The 23,001-nt window shown below is 37.7% G+C and overlaps 1 protein-coding gene across 2 annotated transcripts in view; it reads right to left on the bottom strand.

Annotated features, from left to right (window-relative positions):
* The window catches only part of RFWD2 (ring finger and WD repeat domain 2, E3 ubiquitin protein ligase), a 263,804-nt gene that overhangs the window by 214,751 nt on the left and 26,052 nt on the right, over positions 1 to 23,001 (bottom strand). The window contains exons 3-5 of one of the 2 annotated variants that reach the window (XM_011962375.1): positions 18,339 to 18,436; positions 6,593 to 6,669; positions 5,660 to 5,779 (exon numbers count right to left, since the gene is read on the bottom strand). In XM_011962375.1, coding sequence (XP_011817765.1) covers positions 5,660 to 5,779; positions 6,593 to 6,669; positions 18,339 to 18,436 — 295 coding nt within the window. The remainder of the gene's footprint in view (positions 1 to 5,659; positions 5,780 to 6,592; positions 6,670 to 18,338; positions 18,437 to 23,001) is intronic. The other variant, XM_011962376.1, reaches the window with a different exon arrangement.

Raw genomic sequence — 23,001 nt, forward strand, 5'->3', positions numbered from 1 at the left:
CAAAGGGCCAGAAAGATTACATGTTCCCAGCAGCCAGAGTAGAAAAACCAAGAAATATACATGCATCAGGTACTCAAAAAGGTTGTCTCAGTAGTGAGGCAAAACTAGCAGAGACAAAAAACTGCTCTGGTCCTACCTATCATACCTTAAGAACCAGCTTCAAGAGATTCAAACTGTTTCCAAGTAACTTAACTACATGTCAGGACAAAGTTCAGGAATATATAAAGGATTACAAAAATATTCAGCACTGAACAAGGCAAAACTTATAATTTCTGGCATCTAAGAAACAAGCATGCAAAGAAGCAGAAAAATATATCCTACAATAAGGGGAAAAGTCAATCTACATGGAAAAAGATTGAAGACAGCAATAGAAACTATCCAAAATGAACGAGAAAGATGAAAAAGATCAAATAAAATGAACAAAACCTTCATCAGTGACCTAAAGAACAACTTCAACTAGCCTAAGAGATATGTAATTGGAATTCCCAAAGTGGAAGGGGGACATAAAAATATCTGAAGAAATAATGGCCAAAAATGTTCTAAATCTGAAGCAAACTATAAATCTACAGATCTAAAAAATTCAAAGAACCCAATAACAAAAAACACAAAGGGAGGGGGGGTAAAACCCTATTGCAAGGCACATCATAATCAAAATGCTTATACCCATAAAAAGAATATCTTAAACTGGGAGAAACATATTTCATTAAGAAGACAAAAGATAAGAATGACAGCAGACTTTTCATCTGAAACAATGCTAGAAGACAGTGGGGCAACATTTCTTTAAAAGTCAACATGGAATTTTATACTCATATGGAATACCTTTCAAACACAAAATAAAGACTTTGTCAGACATATAAAAGAAGTAATTTGCTTCCAGCAGTCCTGCAATAAAGAAATGGTAAATGATGTCCTTGAGGCTAAAGGAAAATAACAGATAGAAACTGATCTACTCGAAAGAATATAGTACACCAGAAATGGTAAATAAATGGGTAATATAAGACTTGTTAGAAATCTCCATAATTTAACCACAATTAATAACAATCTGTTGTGGAATATATAAAATATTTAGAAGTAAAATATATGACATAAAATACTACAACAGCCAGCAGAGAGAACATGAAAGTATACTATTTTTAAGGTTCTTTTTTTTTTTTTCTTGGAGACGGAGTATTGCTCTGTCTCCCAGGCTGGAATGCAGTGGCACAATCTTGGCTCACTGCAACCTCTGCCTCCTGGGTTCAAGCAATCCTCCTCAGCCTCCCAAGTAGCTGGGACTACAGGCGCACACCACCACACCTGGCTAAAATTTTGTATTTTTAGTAGAGACAGGGTTTCACCATGTTGCCCAGGCTGGTCTCGAACTCCTGAGCTCAGGCAATCCGCCCACCTCGGTCTCCCAAAGTGCTACGATTACAGGCGTAAGCCACTGCGCCCAGTCTGAGGTTCTTGTAATACAGATGAAGTAGTATAACATTACTTTAATGTAGAATGTGGTAGCAATTGTATTAAAAACTCTAAAGCAACCACTAAAAAGACAAAAAGTTGTAAGTAATGAATCAACAAAGCATCTAAAATGGAATCACCTAAAATCATGTAAATTATGTTTTCCAACTATAATGCAATTCAACTAGAATTCAATTACCAAAATATATAATTGGCAAAATATTAATATCCAAAATACAAGCGCACACACACATATACAAATCAGTAAGAAAAAAGACAAACGATCCATCAGGAAAATGGACACAGAATATGAATAGGTAATTCATCAAACAGAAAACAAGGGTGGCCAAATGAAGAAATTCTCAATTGTACTAGTTATTACAGAAATGTATTTTTAAAACACACATACAAACACAGAAACAGCATTCGATAATTACCAGCCTGGCAGTAACTAAAAAACAGAAAATACTAAGTGTTTATATGGCATAAACCCACAGAAGAGCAATCTGTCAATATCAAACATTTAATAAGGTTAAAATGTGTGCACACTGCCTAATGTGAGCACAAGGAGAAAGGTATACTAAATGTAGTGCTGACACAACTAAGAATTGAGAAGAATCCAAATGCCCATCAATAGAATAATAGATACATTTCTCTTTTTTTTTGAGACGGAGTTTCGCTCTTGTTACTCAGGCTGGAGTGCAATGGTGTCATCTTGGCTCACCGCAACCTCCACCTCCTGGGTTCAAGCGATTCTCCTGCCTCAGCTTCCTGAGCAGCTGGGACTACAGGCATGTGCCACCACCCCGGTTAATTTTGTATTTTTTTTTGAGACGAGTCTCACTCTGTCGCCCAGGCTGGAGTGCAGTGGTGCGCACTGCAAGCTCCGCCTCCCGGGTTCACGCCATTCTCCTGCCCCAGCCTCCCGAGTAGCTGGGACTACAGGTGCCTGTCACCACTCCTGGCTAATTTTTTGTATTTTTTAGTAGAGACAGGGTTTCACCATGTTAGCCAGGATGGTCTCTATCTCCCGACCTCGTGATCTGCCCGCCTCGGCCTCCAAAAGTGTTGGGATTACAGGCGTGAGCCACCGCGCCCGGCTCTAATAATAGATATATTTCTGAAACAGATTACTGTAAAGAAGTTAAAATAAATAAACCAAATCTACATTCCTCAATATGAACCTCAAAAAGTAAATGAATAGGTATATTTCAAAAGGATAACTACAGTATGAAACCCTTTATATAAACCTCTAATTTATACAAACAATACTTTATATGGTTTAGATACTAACATACATAAGAAATGCATACACATGCTTGAGAAGGATCATTGCCACTTCATATGGTGGTTACAGTAGGAGAAGAGAATGAGATGAGAGGGGTTTAAGTATGAAAATAATTAATTCTTAAGTCAGATCTGAGACATATGCCAACATCTTCATTTATTAAAACTAAGAAGGAGTATTTTAGAGTTCCGTATTATTTTCTGTACTTTTCTGTATGCTGGAAAGATTCAGGTTAAATAATAATGAAAAGTAAAACAGAAAGCAATAATGTAAAAAAATATATATATGACAGGAACTTTGCTTCTGACGTGGCTCTCTCTTCAGAAAATAATAGGAAAGAATCTGTAATCTAGTAAGACAACTGTGTTTCTTCAATTCCAAGCCAAAAAGGAAACAAAGACTAATGCTGGCATATTAGAAGGTAGGAAGGTTACCAGTTCTCACTTTCACTATGTAGTTATCTGCTTTTGGTATGGTAGCCCACACACATCTTTCGTTTCTTTTTTTTTTTTTTAACTTTAAGTTCTGGGACATAAGTGCAGAATGTGTAGGTTTGTTACCTAGGCAATACCATTCAGGACATAGGAATGGGCAAAGACTTCATGACTGAAACATCAAAAGCAATTGCGACAGAAGCCAAAATTGGCATATGGGATCTAATTAAACTAAAGAGTTTCTGCACAGCAAAAGAAACTATCATCAGAGTGAACAGGCAAGCTACAGAATGGGGAAAAATTTTTGCAATCTACCCATCTGACAAAGGTCTAGTATCCACAATCTACAAGGAACTTAAAACAAATTTACAGGAAAAAAAATAAACCACCCCATCAAAAAGTGGGCAAAGGATATGAACAGACACTTCTCAAAAGACATTTATGTGGCCAAAAAACATATGACAAAAAAGCTCAACATCACTGATCATTAGATAAATGCAAATCAAAACCACAATGAGATACCATCTCACATCAGTCAGAATGGCAATTATTAAAAAGCCAAGAAACAACAGATGTTGACGAGGCTGTGGAGAAATAGGAACACCCACATACATCTTTAAGTGTGCCTGTTACGAAGTGGTCCAGAGAGCCTCTCTCTTACCACCTCCGTTGAGGGTGGAGGGGTTAAAAATTACAGTTTTCTCCTAAAGGAATCAGGGATTCCAACTGCTTCTTAAACAGACTCTCAACCAATCATTCTGTTTTCAGCCTTTACTGTATCAGATACCTGATGGTCCCAATCCCAGGGCCTCGGCTCCACAATATAAATAGGGTCAGTTCTTAGCTTTCTCCCTATTGCTGGTGTAGCATTCAGTTTCCTCAGATCTACTAATATATTACCTTTTGTCCATCTGTTTCATAGCTTAGTAAACATTCCTGAACATGTATCTTCTCTCATTCTTATTTTTATTTTTTGCCTCTTTAAAATCCCTAATTTACTGTCATTTTCATCGTTTCAAAAGGGAGCAAGGTAACTGCATATGTTCAATCTTTCATATAAAGTCATTTTAGGGCTGGGAGCAGTGGCTCATGCCTATAATTCCAGCACCTTGGGAGGCTCAGGTGGGAGGACTGCTTGAAGCCAGGAGTTTGAGACTACTGTAGGCAATATACTGAGACCTGTATCTACAAAAAATAAAAATAAAAATATACTAGCCGGGTGATTTAAAAATTAAAAAAAAATAGTGGCGTGAGTAGGAGGCTGAGGCAGGAGGATCACTTGAGCCCAGGAGGTAGAGGATGCAGTGAGCTATGACTACACCACTGCACTCCAGACTGGGTGGGTGACAGAGAGAAACTTTGTCCCTTAAAAAAAAAAAAAGTCTTTTCTATTACTTATCACCATGTGAAAATACGTGCTTTACTGATTTAGTTCACAAACACGCGCACACAGCAGAACTTTAGCTTGTCTACAGCCCTTAACATAACCCCTGGCATACAGTAGATGCTAATAGAAAACTATGGTTAAAACTGTAAGAGAAATTCCCATGAACCCCACCTCCCAAACAGATACAACATGGGAGACAACTCATCTTGGCTGGCTCAACCTGACACACCTTTCTCCTACTAGCAGATCCCCACCACAGTGCGTGGGATCCAGATCCAAGCTAAGTTAATCATAATCTAGCCACAGAAATTTTTTAACTGCAGTTGGAAACAAAAGCTCCTTTTTTCCTTTTATCAAAAAACATGCATATAAACCAAAAGTGCAAATGACATTATTATCCACCATGTGATAAAGAGGTCTATGAGAAAAGAAAATCAGAGCTGTCCCAATCAAACAGGCACAAGGGACACAAAAGAAAGACTCTCAAAAACATTCAAATCCCTAATCTCATGTACTTGCAGCCTTCCAGAGAAGCCATGGTTCTACTCTTCTCAAAGTTTGGTTGTTCAACTATTCCTTTTTGTGTGTATGTGTTATTCACTCCCTTACTGTGTCAATAAATACTTCCTTTATGTTTAGCCTCAGGGTAGTATTTGCTTATGCTAAGGTGTGTGCTGCTGATATCACACTCAATTCCCAACACTTGCAATTTCACATTTTACATCTTTAACATTTACATAAAATAAATGGAATTTTACATTACATTAAATAAGATATATTTAGTACAGATCTCTTTAAATGCTCTTAGTTATGCCATACACTACTATTGCTACCAATGGACACCTGCTGAAAGAATTTTATGTAGATAAAAATAATCTCTATTTCTCCTCCAACTCTCACATATGAAGAGGGGATGATATGGCAAGAAAGATACTCATTAGAAGACAAATGACCAACAGAACTATTTAGCAGAAGTGACACTTTGTAGCTGTTTCTAGCTGACTAAAAATGAGTGGATTAGTAAAGCTATCCTATCATTTTTTAGATCTTTTTCATTGCAATAAAGTTCATCATTTAAAATATTTTTTAAGTTTAGCTACCACTTACTGCTTCCAGTTGTTTCTTCTTCTGCACTAGTAACTCCAACATAAGATTGACATTGGCCAAATCAAGGTTATCTTGGTCAGTTCCCAACAAATCTTGAAATATCTGCCACCTGTGGCCATTCTAAAAATGAAGAAAGAAGAAACAACAACTTCCTAAGAAGACTGTTTTAGAGACTAAAACAAATGTTTACTTGCTACTTCCTATTATGCTCAACACAGAGATACCAAAAATACACTGCAATGTTCTGAACTACTCCTTCCTAGCTAGTGGCTCCCTAATGTCTTCTAGTTATAACTTAAACACTATTTCTTCTCCCTTAAATGAATTAAGATAACAAATATAAAAGGTGCATTCGAGAATATTCTAAAGCTGTAATTTACCTTCAAAATAACTGAATTTAATTACTTGTCAAGCCATATTTTCAATTTTGCATGTAGTAAGGTATTAAGCTCATTTGCCTTGGTAATTTGGGACTAAGCCTTTCAAATTGAGAATCTTCCAAAGGTTTGTTTTTGTTTTTGTTTGAATATAGACAGAATCTCACTATGTTGCCCAAGCTAGTCTCAAATTCTTGGGCTTAAGTGATCCTTCAGCCTTGGCCTCCCAAAGTGTTAGGATTACAGGTATAAGCCCAGTGTCGACAGTTTTTTTGAAAATATCTAATCATTGTTTCACCACGCAATATAATCCTTCAAATGTCAAGTATTAAAAGACAAATGTTTCAATATAATCCTACCAGACCTTTCAAAATAGGAGCACTCTAGTAAAGTATTACAGACAATGCAGTTAAGAAAGTTATTTGACTAGAACAATCCTAAACAATCTCCTTTAAGAAAAATCAATAATATATTAAACTTTAACGTCTAACTAATATTAAACCAATAAAAACAAAAATGAAATGTATTAAAAATAGTAATAAGAGTTGAAACATACGGTGCTACTCACTGAGTGGTCCAATTTGAACCTCTTTTCCTCAAATCTTTGCTTTTGTTTAAGAATGAGTTCATTCACTGAAAACAGAAACAAAATAAAAAGCACAAATAATTTGTATTTTTGTTAAATGTATCGTGTAATTCTTCAGTTTAGATAGATTCTATTTTACCTATACATAGCCTCCAAATTAAAAACATGCCAAACAGAAAGTGTTAGCCTTTTATTTTATTTCAAATTAGAAAACAGTTTTGCTGCAGCTGCTACTACTACAACTACTATTACTATAGGAGAATTCTTCAGAATATGAATTTTCCCTTACAAATTTCTCAATGATGATGCTACTGGCAGCTGCCGAGAGAGAAATCCTCATTCACCATGTGAGACCATCACATGCCCCATATGGTAACAAGGCATGAGTAACTGAGTATCTACTATGAGTTAAGCACTAAAGACTTGCATTTGTTCTTTTTCTTTGTAATTTTTCTAAAAATACCATGGAAGACACTTTTAGTTACCTATCCAAAAACCATCCTACTCTTTTTCTTGATAATAACATGACCTTTTTTCTAAGTATCAGACTGCCATATAACTTTCAGAGAAGTGAGATCTCACCCCAACCCCATGTATTATTTTGACTAACCTAAGGCAATCTAGTCATTCATGCCCTTGCCAGTGGTTGACGTGGGGTTAAGCATGTAACCCAATTTTGACCAAAGAGAGATGTGTTATCTTTCAGAAAGAAAAGGATAGGAGAAAAAACCATGCCTTCATAAGGGGTATCTGAAACTGCTTAGAGCCATCTTGCAATCTCAAGAATAGCCAGCCAAAAGACTAAGGTATATGCTGGCAATGGAAGAACAGAACAACAGAAAGAACCCGATAATACCACTGAACCACTGATAACTAGCTCTAGAAACTCTTTTCCTGTGAATCGATACATTTTCCATAATATTTAACCACTTTAAATTGGATTTTTCGATTTTTCCACAACCAACAAATATAAACTGACACAAAAAACTGATTTTTTTTAAAGGGAAACTAGTACTAGGTTAGGTAGGCACTTTATAGACAATATGTTACAGATTATTCTCCCCAATTAGAGATGAATATTAGCACAGAGAGCATAAGGAACTTATGCATGATGACATACACAATGAGGCAGTGCTGAGAATACAGACCCAACTGTCTGATACTTCCCACTATACCACAATGCAAGTATAAATATTTTTGAAAACACCAAACAGATAGCAAGTTCATAAGGATCCAAGCTTCAAAGATATAATACAAGGCCTCAAGCAATTCAGACAAGCAAGACAGATTCATTATGATACAGTACTTATAATGTGATAATCAGTACTATCATTAAAATAGATTTACAAAGTATACAGAGATCAAAATGTTAACAAGCACACTTCATATAGAAGGCAACATTAGAAATGGGCCATAACAGGCACACAGAGACTCATTAAGCAAAAATAGGAGTGAAGAAAAATTCAGGTGAGAGAGCGGGTGTGTGTGTGGGTGTGTGTGTGTGTATGTGTAAGAGATACGATTTAAAATCAATATAAGAGTGAAGAAAAATTCAGGTGAGAAAGTGCGTGTGTGTCTGTGTGTGGGTGTGTGTGTAGCAGATACAATGATTTAAAATCAATATAGTAATCTCAGCACTTTGGGAGGTCAAGACGGGTGGATCACCTGAGGTCAAGAGTTCAAGACCAGCCTGGCCAACATGGCGAAATCCTGCCTCTACTAAAAATAGAAAAATGAGCCCGACATGGTGGCACGCGCCTGTAGTCTCAGCTACTTGGGAGGCTGAGGGAGGACAATCACTTGAACCTGGGAGGTAGTGAGCCGAGATCGTGTCATTGCACCCCACCAAGCCTGGGAGACAGAGCCAGACTCCGTCTCTAAATAAATAAATAAACAAACAAACAAGTAAAATCAACATAGCTAAAACAAGGGTCAGAGTAATCTTGTGAATGATTCACAGGGATTAAGAACTAAACCTGGAAATGTAGGCAGATCAGAGTCAGATTGTGAAGGGCCTGAACTGCAGGTACCTCACACAAGGAAAAGTTATTATAATCCAGATAAAGTAGAGAGCATGAAATAATTCAGTGGGAATAAAGAGGAGTAAGTCAATAAGAGGCCAGTGTCCCAGTTATGAATTTAATTTAACCATTTGAAGAAAAATAGTGACTGTTAAATACTTTATATAAATATGCCACATTGAATTTTACCAAGAAATCTTATATACCATTATATTTGATTCTCAATAATAATACTGTAAGATCAAACTTTTTTTTTCAAAAGCAACCCTATTAACTAAAGATCAAGCCTGTATTTATTTAATTTACTTATTTATTTATTGAGACAGGGTGTGACTCTGTCACCCAGGATGGAGTGCAGTGGTGTGATCCTGGCTCACTGCAACCTCCACCTCCCAGGCTCAAACCATCCTCCCATCTCAGCCTTCCCAGTAGCTAGGACTACAGGTACACACCACTCCACCCAGCAAATTTTTGAATATTTTATAGAGACAGGGTTTCGTCATGTTGCTCAGGCTGATCTTGAACTCTTGGCCTCGAGTGATCCGTCTGCCTTGGACTCCCAAGTGCTGGATTACAGGCATGAGACACTATGCCCAGCCAAAGTAGAGCAAGCCTGTAAAGGCCACAAAATTAAACTGCAAAATAAAGTTACAGCAAATGATGGCAAAAATAAAATGTAAACAAACAATGTATTAACTGGCTTGTCATATCATATAAAGACATTTAAATTCTATATTTACCAAACTAAGTTTTTTACTACTGTATCAGATTTTTCATGGAGCTACTTGAAAAAATGGTTATTTTTTTCTTCTTTAAAAACGATATCCTAGGCTGGGCATAGTGGCTCATGCCTGTAATCCCATTACTTAGGGAGGCTGAGGCAGGCAGACAGCTTGAGTCAGGAGCTGGAGACTATTCTGGGTAACACAGCAAAACCGCGCCTCTGTAAAAAATGCAAAGATTTGCCAGGTGTAGTGGTACGTGCCTGTAGTCCCACCTACTCAGGAGGCCTAGGTGGTAGGACTGCTTGAGCCCAGGAGTTCGAGGCTACAGTGAGCCATGATCACTCCACTGTACTCCAGCCTGAGTGAGAAAGAGATGCTGTCTCAAAAACATAAAAATTTTTAAAAAACTACATCCTACAACAAACAATGGTTACCCATGGAAAATAAAAGAAGTGATTTTATTTAGTACACTCGGCTTAAGTGTTTCTTTGTCAAGGATTATTTTATTATTTTTCTACTTCAAAAATTTAACAGAAAAAAATCTCTTAAAATGTGAGGTATATACACTGGACTTAACATTCAAATGTCAATATATAAAATATATGAAAGTCATTAGAGTCACACATTTAGTGGGAAAACCCTTTCAAACCTATGTCACAACTTACAAACAAGAATAGCAAAATGGTGAATTCCATTCCATAACTTTGAAAACTTATTTTAAAAGCACTGCTTACCTATTAGCAAAAGACAGCAGCTAGCATCTTATTTATACTATAAAGCATTTTATGATCAATGTCTGTCTTGTCCACCATTGTGGTCCTTGACGCATAGTTGGCACCTGGTATTTACCGAATGAATGAATGAATGAATGAATGAATGAATGAATGAATGAATGAATATCTTGATGACATGCTCCTGGATTTTAAGTGTGACATGTCACGTTTAGCTAACACTTTCATACTCCCAATTAAAATAAGCATTAACTTGAAACCATCATCAATTCTTAGAATTGATACCTAAACCTAAGGATGTTATACATTTGTTAATTATACTTCTACAGAGCCTTACAACATCCACAGTACTAAGAACAAACATTTCTTAGTACTAAGGAAAACGCATTTTAATGCTAAAGACTCCATTCAAGTAACTGTCTTTTTAGAAGCAGAACAGCACAGTAAGAGCACAGATGCTTGAGCCCAATTGCCTAAGACCAAATTCTAACTCCACCACTTTGGCTGTGTAACTTGACACAAGTTACTCAACCTGTCTATGCCTTCGTTTCCTCACCTAAGGAATGAGGATGATAAAATCAGTACTTATCTCACAAGCCTGCCATAAGGAATGAGTTCATGTACATACAGCATTTAAAATAGTGACTGACAGTAGTAAGGACTTTTATATGCATCAGCCATTTTTTTTTTAAACCAGGATTCTATACTTTGCATGCATACTGTATTTTTTGTTAGTAGGTAAGAGGATTATTCATTAGAGAGGTAAGAAAATTAAATTTACAATTTTTTTTTTTTTGGAAACAGTGTCTCACCCTGTCATCCAGGCCGGAGCACAATGGTGCAATCTCGGCTCACTGCAACCTCCACCTCCCAGGTTCAAGCAATTCTCCTGCCTCAGCCTCCCAAATAGCTGGGATTACAGGTGCGCACCACCATGCTCGGCTAATTTTTTGTATCTTTAGTGAACACAAGGTTTCACCATGTTGACCAGGCTGGTCTCGAACTCCTGACCTCGTGATCTGCCCACCTCAGCCTCCCAAAGTGCTGGGATTACAGGCGTGAGCCACAGCCCCCAGACTACAAATTTTACATAGAGAGAGAAAGGTAGAGAAAAAGACAGCTGGGTGAGGGGGGAGTACAGGGTAAAGGAAAGGAGGGAGGGAGGGAGAGAGAGGAAAAAAAGCAAGCAAGCAAGCAGGCAAGTAAGGGAGCTTAGAAGCAAGCTTTGGCAGGAGTGGAGGAGTACACCTGCAGAGTATATATGGAGTGGTAATGGGGAGGGGTGGTAATGGAGGGTCGGACTTCCAGCCCTTACCTGAATCAGCCTTTCAGGACCAGGAGAGGGAAAGAGAGCATTCAAGACCAAGGGAGGCAGAGAGGAACAGAGAGAGTATGCACACTGCAGGGAAGTAAGGGAGAAACAGAAGAGAATGAGAGAAAATACTGTGGAAGGTAGAGAAAGACACAGGGAAGTCAGGAGGAAGAGGGACTACAGTGTAGTGCTTACAGCAGGAAATAAAGAAAATCATATTATCTATCTCAATGAAAATGTTAATGACTCTAATGACCAAGAAACCAAATCCATCTTGAGTTACTTGGTTTCCAACTCTTTCTTTTCATCAAAATTGAAGAAAATGCCTGACTTGTTAACAGGGCATTTAAAATTTTTTTTGTGACAATATATCATTAAGTGCTTCTTTAGCACAAAATTCAAAAGGAAGGCAAAGAAATGAGTCATGTTGCTGTAAAAATGCCTTCAAATCCCATCAACTTAATTAATATAAACAAGGTTTCTCAAGACTCACACATTTAAAAATAAAAATTACACAAAGGAAATGGAAACTTTGCCCTAGTAATATTCATCAATGCCACTTAAACTACTTGAGGAGAAGGACACCACACACCTTGGTAAATGGTACGTTCACTATAGAATTTTATGTCTAAGGCTTTATAAAATTATGTGTAATATTTATTTGTTTGATCAACTGTATACTACTACTAATTAAATAACATAGGAAACATATTTAAGACTTCTTAACACTTAAGAGGAAATTAAGTTCAAGAGAAACTTTTAAGTATGTAATTTCTGTATACAAAGTGTACCTTGGAGAAATTGTAGGTTCGGTTCTAGGCCCCACAATAAAGCAAGTCACATGAATTTGGTTTCCCAATACACATAAAACTTCCGTTTACACTATACTGTAGTTTTAACTATTATGTCTTTTTAAAAAGCATTAATATGCACATTTATCAAAAATGTTTTATTGCTAAAAAATGCTAATGATCATCTCAGTCTTTGGCAAGTCATAATCTTTTTGCTGGTAGAAAGTCTTGCCTCCATGTTGACGGCTACTGACTGATCAGGGCGGTAGTCACTGAAGACCAAGCTGGCTATGTCAATTTCTTAAAAGAACACAATGACGAAGATTGCTGCATCAATTGATTCTTCCTTTCACAAAAAAATTTCTCCATAGCCTGCAATGTTATATGATAGCATCTTTCCTACAGTAGAATTTCTTTCAAAGTTAGTCAACCTCTAAAGCCCTCTTGGTGCTTTATCAACTAAGTTTATGTAATATTCTAAAGCCTTTGATGTCATTTCAACAATGTTCACAGCATCTTCACTAGGAGTAGATTCCATCTCAAGAAACCACTTTCTTTGTTCATCAATAAGAAACAATTCCTCATCTATTTAAAGTTTTATGATGATAGTACAGCAAAATTCAGTAACATATTCAGGCTCAACTTCTAATTCTAACTCTCTGGCTACTTCCTCTACAGGTACAGTTACTCCCTCTACTGAAGTCCTGAACCCTTCAAAGTCATCCATGATGACTGGACTCAACTTCCATCAAACTCCTTTTAATGTTGATATTTTGACCTCCTCCCATGAAACGCGAGTGTTCTTAATGGCATCTAGAATGGTGAATCCTTTCCAAAAGGCTTTCCATTTACTTTGCCCAGATCTCAGAGGACTCTCTATCACTATGGCAGTTATTACGAAATGTGTTTCTTCAATAAGACCTGAAAGTCAAAATGACTCCTTGCTCTATGGGCTGCAGAATGGATATTGTGTTAGCAGTATGCAAACAACCTTACTCTCTTTTGTACATCTCTATCAGTGCTCTGGGGTGACCAGGTGCACTGTCAATGAACAGTAATATTTGGAAAGGAATCTTTTTTTCTAAGCAGTAGGTCTCAACAGTGGTCTTACGATATTCAGTAAATCATGCTGAAAAGAGATATGCTGTCTTCAGGCTTTGCTGTTCTATTTGTAGAGCACAGACACCGTAGATTCAGCATAATTCTTAAGGGCTCTAGGATTTTCAAAACGGTCAATGAGCATTGGCACTTAAAGTCACCAGCTGCATCAACCCCTATCAAGAGAATCAGCCTGTCATGGGAAGTTTTGAAGGCAGGCACTGACTTCCCTCTCCAGCAATAAAAGTCCTAGATGGCGTCTTCTTCCAAAAGAAGGCTGTTGTATCTACACTGAAAATCTGTCATTTACTATAGCCACCTTCAACAGTGATTTTTACCTAGATCTTCTGGATAACTTGCTACAGCTTCTACATCAGCACTTGCTGCTTCACCTTATATTTCTATGTTATGGAGATGGCTGTTTTCCTTAAATCTCTTGAACCTCCATTAGCTTCAAACTTTTCTTCTGCAGCTCCTCACCTCTCTCAGCCTTCACAGAACTTAGGAGAGTTAGGGTCTTGTTCTGAATAAGACTTTGGCTTAAGGGAATGTTGTGGCTGGTATCTATCCAGACTACTAAAATTTTCTCCATATCAGCAATAAGTGATTTCGCCTTCTTATCATTCATGTGTTCACTGGAGTAGCACTTTTAATTTCCTTCAAGAACTTTTCCTTTGCATTCACACCTTGGCTAGAAGATCTCAGTGACATTCTTCTGAGCACCCAGAGATATGAAGTGAGCACATGGTGTTGGAAAAGTGGCATCAAGAGACTTAATGCAAGGTTGTCACAAACTTTCAATTTGTTAAAAAAAAAAAAAAATGCAACTTCTAAAAAGTGCAATAAAGCAAAGTGCAATAAAAGTATGCCTGTACACTCAATTTTGTTACAGAAAAGCATTACAGGCAGATCGGTTAGAATTTCAAGCATGGAAACAGATTATAAGGATAAAACTATGTGTGTGATATGAAATTTAAGTAGAAGTTCACAAAAAAGGTAATGAATGACATTTCTGGTACTGAATAAAAAAGCTTACTTATATCTTTTTAAATCAATATTAAGTAACAAATCACTATGACATTTAGATTCCACCGGTTACATTTTAAAAAGTGATAAAACAGTTCTGAAGTAATCATAGTTATAATACTCTAGAAATTACATTCTTTTTTAAAACTTTAATTATTTTTGAGACATGATCTCTGCTTTGTTGCCCAGGCTGGAATGGAGTGGTACAATCATAGCTCACTGCAGCTTCAAAATCCTCAGGCTCACATGATCCTCTCACCTCAGCCTCTCAAGAAGCTAGGACAACAGTTGTGTACCAACACGCCTGGCTAATTTTTTATAGAGACAAGGTCTCGCTATAATGCCCAGGCTGGTCTCAAACTCATGGGCTCGAGTGATCCTCCTGCCTCAGACTTCCAAAGTGTTAGGATTACAGGTTTGAGCCACTGCACCTGGCCATAATATTCTTCATAATCACTTAAAGTTATGAAGAAAAGATTTTAATGCAAACTTAAAAATATGCAAGGATCATCACTTTTCAAAATTCTCATATGAGTTATACAAGCAAAAAGTTTTAAAGAGTACTGCTATAGAAATTGTGTGGACCAGCCCTCTACCTATGACTAGGCATTAGAAGTGTAAGGTCTTAACCTATCAATTAAGTAGGTGCAAGGATGCCAAGAACATCTCAGAATCATATAACATATGCTCAATTACTTTACCAGGCTAACAGGAAATCTGAAATCATTTTAAAAGGCTCTAGGTCTTCTTAACCCAACTAAGAACTGCAGGCATTATGCAAATCATGCCATCTTAAGCTGAAGCAATGACAACAACTTAGAAGACACTTTTAGTATAGAAAAAAAGTGATATTCCACTTTTAGGAACACATGGATCAACATATCTCAATGACATTACTCTGAGCCAACAGGAGATAGTCTCTACATACCTAGTGTAAGACCTCAGGATTTGGCTATCACTGAACAAAAGACAAGGCTAGAAGAGGCAATCAGCAGAAAAATACAAATAGATATATCAGGATGAAAAGTTATTTCCATAGTTGACAATATAATCACACTGAAAGCTGCACTAGAGATCACTGTCAAGATAATTTCTAGCTTAAAAAATCAGTAATTGGGCCAGGGCGGTGGTTCACGCCTGTAATCCCAGCACTTCTGGAGGCCGAGGTGGGTAATCACGAGGTCAGGAGTTTGAGACCAGTCTAGCCAATATAGTGAGACCTCGTCTCTACTAAAAATACAAAAAATTAGCAAGCTGTGCTAGTGTGCACCTGTAATCCCAGTTACTCGGGAGACTGAGGCAGGAGTATCACCTGAGCCCAGCAGGCAGAGGTTGCAGTGAGCCAAGATCACGCCATTGCATTCCAGCCCGGGTGACAGTGCAAGACTTCATCTCAAAAAAACGAACAAAAAAAAAACAGTAATTGGCCAGGCACAATGGCGCACACCTGTAATCCCAACACTTTGGGAAGCTAAGGCAGGAGGATCATTGGAGCCCAGGAGTTAAAGTTTGAGACCAGCCTGGAAAACACAGTGAGAACTTATCTCTACAAAAACAAACAAACAAAAATAGCCAGGTATAGTGGTGCATGCCTGTAGTCCCAGCTACTTGGGAGGCTGACGTGGGAAGATCACTTGAACCAGGGAGATCAAGGCTACAGTGAGCCATGATCGCATCACTGCATTCCAGCGGGTGACAGAGTAAGACGCTGTCTCAAAAAAAAAAAACAAAAAAAAAAAATCAGTAAATGTGACTTCACTGTTCATTAGATACATATATTTGAGAATATATAAGTCCAGGCATGATGACTCATGCCTGTAGTCCCAGCACTTTGGGAGGCTGAGGCGGGAGGATCACTTGAAGCCAGGAGTTCGAGAACAGCCTAGCCAACATGGTGAAACCCCGTCACTACTAAAAACACAAAAATTAGCCGGGTGTAGTGGTGCATGCCTGTGATTCCAGCAACCAGAGAGACTGAGGCAGGAGAATCGCCTGAACCTGGGAGGCGGACGCTGCAGTGAGCCGAGATCGCGCCACTGTACTCTAGCCTAGGCAACAGAGTGAGACTTTCTGTCTCAAAAAAAAAAAAAAAAGAGAATATATATAATGTAGGGGATCACTTTCCAGCTTAAGCAGTAGTGTATTTTTATATTCCTTCCATACTAATATATAACTCTCTCTCACTATTTAGAAATTCACAAAACAGAATCTCAAACTTGTGAACTAAGGAACGTTGCCTGAAAAATTTAGTAAATACCAAAATCTTCAGAACACCAGATTCCTTTCTTATTTAACCACTCCAAAAGAACAAATAGTTTTCCAAAGTTATGACTACAGAAAAATCATAGTGATCTTTAGTGATCCTAGGACAGCATCAATCCAAAATTGCAAGTTCAGGGGCAAAGGATTTTGCACTACAGGATGTGGTTTCCCTATTATCTAAACTAGGCCATCAAGTCTAGTCCTCAAGGTACCATGCCACTCAGTATTTCTCTCTTTGTTCTTTCCCCAAGTTTTTTCTCCAAGTCTGCCATAAAACTTTAGCCATTTAGAAAAATTTGTCATTCTAGCAGAAAATCTTCAATTCCTTTAGCACCCCTTTCTGCTATGTAATCCTCCAGTGATTTTCCTTCATAAAAAAAAAAAAATTACAGTGAAGAGTAACACAGAAAAAACTATCACAGCTAAGGCACTTTTAGAGCAGAGATAAAAAGTAAAACCATAGCTGAATACGTTCCAATTTATAATTTATTATAAACCACAATTTGAGGTAAAAATCAAACTGCCACCAAAGTACAAGCAGGTCAGAATCCAATACAAAAGTAGTCAACCACACCCTAACGCTGAGCATATTCGTCTCTAAAATGAAGAACTGACCTTTTTGATATATAAACCCAATAGTGCCCTTAGTGCCCTACTTCATGCCTACCAATACCTGAAAATTAATCTTTAGCTTATTATTCATTCCCAAAACACTCAGACTAAAGTTGCCTACAATATCCTAAGATAGTCAACAGGCAGAATTTTTCTGATATTCACAATTGGCTCTGACTAGTTATTATTTCCGATCATTTATCATTTATACTTAAGGATTCCCTATTCATGTCTCTATTCTCTAGTTCTTACCACTCCTCTCTCAAAAGTTCTATTCCATGTATCCCTTCCCAAGTTCTTAATTTTTAATTGCCTCCCTAGTTCAGATTCTTTTCACCCATTCACAGATTCTTTTCACCCATTCACTCCCAACTCAGCAAGCATCACATCCAAGTTTTTCCATCCCCTTCCCCTCAATATTCAACAAACCTGGGTTCCTGAGACCCATGGACTTTTTTCTCACTTCTGCCCCAAAAGCAGAAATGGTAGGGCTGTATAACACTTACAGGGAGACCAAAAGGTGTTCAGAACTGCTCCCATTTTTGTTAAGCCTCACATCCAGTCTGTCATCTACATCAGCAGTCCCCAACCTTTTTGGCACCAGGGACTGGTTTCATGGAAAACAATTTTTCTAGACCGAAGGAAGGTGAGAGGGATGGTTTCAGGATGAAACTGTTCCACTTCAGATCATCAGGCATCAGATTCTCATAAGGAGCGCACAACCTATATCCCTTGCATGTGCAGTTCACAATCAGGTTCATACTCCTCTGAGAATCTAATGCCCCCCACCGATATGACAGGAGACAGAGCACAGGCAGTAGTGCTCGCTCACCTGCCAGCCCCTCACCTCCTACTGTGCAGCCCAGTTCCTAACAGGCCACAGACTGGTACCAGTCCATGGCCCAGGGGTCCCTGATCTACATAGTAATCTAAAAGTTTTATCAATTTTTAAATAAAACTTAAAAATAATAAAATACTAATAATGTATAGAGTCTATGTCACAACCCAAGAAGAAGAAAGCACTGTGGTATAGAGAGACTTGCTTACCACTAAGGTAGGTTTTCTGAGTAAATTAGTGCTAGCACACAATTTTGGGGATCGAAATATGTTTAAAATAAAAATCATTCCAAAGACTCACCCAAGAAATTAGGATACAGATGATCAATATTGTCCACAACATAGTTACACTTGGGACATCTATTATTGTCCTCCAAACTCTGATGAATACACTTGTAGCTATTAGTAGGGGGGAAAAAAAAGGCTTAATTAAATCAATGAAAACTTAATAAACTGGTCACAAAATAATGACTATTAGTCTTCTATTCCTCATTTTCAACTTAAGTAATCTAACAAATTTATTTTTGTTTATATTTTTACATTATCAACAGGATATACAGGGCACTTACTGGGTGAACAGTACACAAAAGTTATTTCAAACTAAACTCAAATATCAAGGCTACTGTACCCAAATTTAAAAAGCTGTACTCACTAAATTTTAAGTTTATGCAATTTAGATAGTTCATAATACCACCACAAAAGCAAATGCCTACAGCTCAGTTAAGCAAACAGACTATTCATATCACTGGCATGCTAATACCCTTAATACTCAGCGTTCACTCAAATAAAAAAGACAAACAGAAAACTCAACCAAAGACAAAAATCGGTCAGTAAGCATGAGAAAACCACCATCTTCACTAGTCACAAAAAGCTGATTTAAAATTATATACTAGATTTTACCAATCAGGATGGAAAAATAAAATACTGCCAGTAAGGCACAATGGCTCACACCTGTAATCCTAACACTTTACGAGGCAGAGGCAGGAAGATCACTTGAGGCCAAGAGTTCAAGACCAGCCTGGGCAACACAGCAAGACTCCATTACTAGAGAAAATGAAAAAATTAGCCAGGTGTGATGGCATGTGCAGCTACTTGGGAGGCTGAGGCAGGAGGATCACCTGAGCCCAGGAGTTCAGGGCTACAGTGAGCCATGATTATGCCAGTGCATTCCAGCCTGAGTGACAGAATGAGACCCTGTCTGAAAAAAAGATAAAAAAAGACAAAAGAAAATACTGTCATAGTTAAAGAATATATGTGGATATCAACAATCTCAAGTACCGTTACAGAAAATGTTAACCAGTACAACTTTCCTAGAAGCCAAGTTGCAGGAAAAATCTTAAGGTTTTACATCCTCTTTTGAATATTTTACTTCTAAGAATTTATCCTAAGGAAATATATATTTAGAAGGGTGTTTAATACAAGATTATATGTAAATAGCAAAATAAAATAGAAGCAATCCAGACACTAAGAAACTGACTAAATATATTTGTAAATATCAATCCAATGCAATGCTATACAGCCATCCAATATAAATTATTGTAACTTGTATGCCATAAAAATAATCTACTCACTGTGATTACAGAAAATTTTCCCTTTCTTACATTATATATTTCTATAATGTTAAACCTTTTACATTTGTGTACCTCCCTATTAAAAAAAAAACTCAAGTATTTTTCAACCAAATCACGGAAAAGTATCAAACTGATATGAGAAAAAAAGTCATTATACATACTGCTGAATAAAAACGACAATCTATAACACAGTGGATATAATATAATCCCATTTGTCTTAAAAATTATATATGTGTACATTTAAAATAAATTATAAAAGACAATCTTCACAATGTTAACAGTATTTGTCTCTGGGTCATATAATTATGAGAAATGTTTTCTTTGTAGATGTCTTTAAGTCAGGTTTCTATAATAAATATTACTGGTAACACTCAGGAAAAAAATGATTTCTAAGAAATTACAAAGGCGATCTGTAAAGATCATTCCTATGGAGAAAGTATCTCTTTTATTATGTATCCAAATTACTATAAATTTACTTGAGCTTTGTAAACGGAAGTTGATTTTTATATCCACTTACCTTCCTCCTCCACCTTAACAAAATACAAAATAAAACAAACAAAACAATAAAAACCTACATTCCCCAGGTTTCGCCCTTCTGGTTATCGACTACTTTCACATCTCACATTTGTTACTTTCAAGATAAGTAAAAAGGAGAAAGGTGTGAAGAATAAAAGTAACGGTGGTCTTTGGCAAATCACAGGGGCCTCAAGACTGAAGTAAATGCCAGGCACATAATGGATACGCAAATATCTACTGAACAAATCAGCTGCACAATCTTCCAAAAATAGTATCATCACCTCTTGCAACTATGACAAGGCTAGAATTACCATAATCACAAAATATGCTTCATAGATGACTGAAAATTTCCTATATGGAAATTTCACTGAGGAAATAACATACTAAATCTTTATTTTCATTTTTATTACAAGGAAGAAGTATAACGTAGGCATGCAAATACAATAGACTAAGAATCACAACATGTAGAAATTTATAGTCTGCTTAGGGAAAAAGGAAATGAGTTAACATTACCAGAAAATATATATAGAAAATTTAACCCTTTTTTAAAATCAGCAGCCTGGGCAACATGGCAAAACCCTATCTCTACAAAAAATATAATAACAATAAATGCAAAACTTAGCTGGGCCTGGTTCTGTGTGGCCTATGGTTCTAGCTAATCGGGAGGCTGAGGTTGCATTGGTCAGAGATTGCATCACTACACTCCAGCCTGAGGGACAAAGCGAGACTCTGTCTCAAAAACAAACAAAAAAAAAAAACCAAAAAAATCAGCAAGTTCAAACAAAGCAAGTTATAAAGGAGAGACTCTGAAAAGTAATTTAAGATAAGAGACGGCTGGGAGCGGTGGCTCACACCTGTAAGTGCAGCACTATGGGACGCCAAGGCAGGCAGATCACCTGAGTTCAGGAGTTCGAGACCAGCCTACCCAACATGGCGAAACCCCATCTCTACTAAACATACAAAAAATTAGCTGGGCGTGGTGGCAGGCACCTGTAATTCCAGCTACTCGGGAGGCTGAGGCAGCAGAATCATTTGAACCTGGGAGGCAGCGCTTACAATGAACTGAGATCACACCACTGCACTCCAGCCTGGGCAAAAGAGCAAAACTCCGTCCCCACATCCCTGTCAAAAAAAAAAAAAAAAAAAATGGTAAGAGACATGCCAGGCTGGGTAAATCTGCTAACGCCAGTAATCCAAGAACTTTGGGAGGCCAAGGTGGGCAGATCACTTGAGGTCAGGAGTTCGAGACCAGTCTGGTCAACATGGTGAAACTCTTCTCTACTAAAAACACAAAAAATAGCTGGGCATGGTGGCAGGCGCCTGTAATCCCAGCTACTCAGGAGGTTAAGGCAGGGGAATCACTTGAACCTGGCAGGCCGAGGTTGCAGTGAGCTGAATTGCGTCCCTGCACTCCAGCCTGGGTGACAGGGCGAGACTCTGTCTCAAAAAAAAAAAAAAAAAAATTTTTTTTAATTTTTAAAAGTCAAGACCGGGTGCAGTGGCTCACGCCTGTAATCCCAGCACTTTGGGAGGTTAAGGTGGGCAGATCACTTGAGGTCAGGAGTTTGAGACCAGCATGGGCAACATGGTGAAACCCCCATCTCTACTAAAAATACAAGAATTAGCAGGGCATGTTCGTGTGCGCCTGTAGTCCCAGCCACTCAGTAGGCCAAGGCAGAAGAACTGCTTGAACTCGGGAGGCATAGGTTGCAGTGAGCCAAGATCACACCATTGCACTCCATCCTGGGTGACAAAGTGAGACTCCATCTCAAGAAAAAAAAAAAACATTAAATAATAAAGATAAGAGATGGGTTCACAGATAAGTAGAAGGAGAACATTATGGGTTTTAGCAAATAACTTTTCTTTAAAAATAAATAATAGAAAATGTGTAGATGACAAGAACAAGCTAAGTTTTTAAGTCACAGAGGAGTTTGTTAGGCTGGGTGCAGTGGCTCATGCCTGTAATCTCAGCAATTTGGGAGACTGAGGCGGGAGGATTGCCTGAGCCCAGGAGTTTGCAACCAGCTCAGGCAATGTGGTGAAACTCCAACTCTACAAAAATTTTAAAAATTAGCCACGCATGGTGGCAGTGTGTCCCCGTGATCCCAGCTACTCAGGAGGTTGAAACAGGAGGACTGCTTGAGCCCAAGAGGTCGAGGCTGCAGTGAGCCGTGTTTGCACCACTGCACTCCAGCCTGGTGACAGAGTAACACCCTGTCTCAAAAAACAGAAAAAAAAATTTTTGTCAATATACAAGAAATTATTCCAAAATCTAGTAGAAACTCCTCTTTTCTTTACCATCCTAATATTCCACATCAATAGGCTTACTACACTATCTCTCACAGACAAGAAAAAAATGGGGCATAGCTAGAAGTAACTGTTCTCAGTAACAATATAGTTCAAGTGATTTTTCTGCATTGCACTTGATCAAATCCATTTATATTGTAAAATTAAAGCACATCAAATTACATACCACTGCATACAACTTAAGTGACAACAAGATGCATCGAGTGTATCTTAGAGTATCTACTACTTCACTACCACCCCAGAGGAGACCTGTCTTAATTTGAGAAATAGATACTATCTTATCTTGTACTTATTTCTGTATGTGCCTATTAGCCCTTCTTCCATTTTATCATTAAATGCATGGATTTGTTTTATCCTCTGTACCCTTAATGTTTAGCGCAATATCCTGTTAAAAGTATTCAAACTCAGTAAATGCTGAATGCATGAATGAATAGATACAGCCAGGAAAGCAACATACGTCTACGTCTTGTCTGCTGCCTTCTGGGTCATATAAACCACCACTAGAAATTCTCAGTATTTCTTTCCCCAGTAACGAATTCATTCTCATTCATCTAATCTACTTGACCATCA

This window comes from Colobus angolensis, unplaced genomic scaffold, assembly GCF_000951035.1.
Source record: "Colobus angolensis palliatus isolate OR3802 unplaced genomic scaffold, Cang.pa_1.0 Scaffold59, whole genome shotgun sequence".
NCBI classification, from domain to species: domain Eukaryota; kingdom Metazoa; phylum Chordata; class Mammalia; order Primates; family Cercopithecidae; genus Colobus; species Colobus angolensis.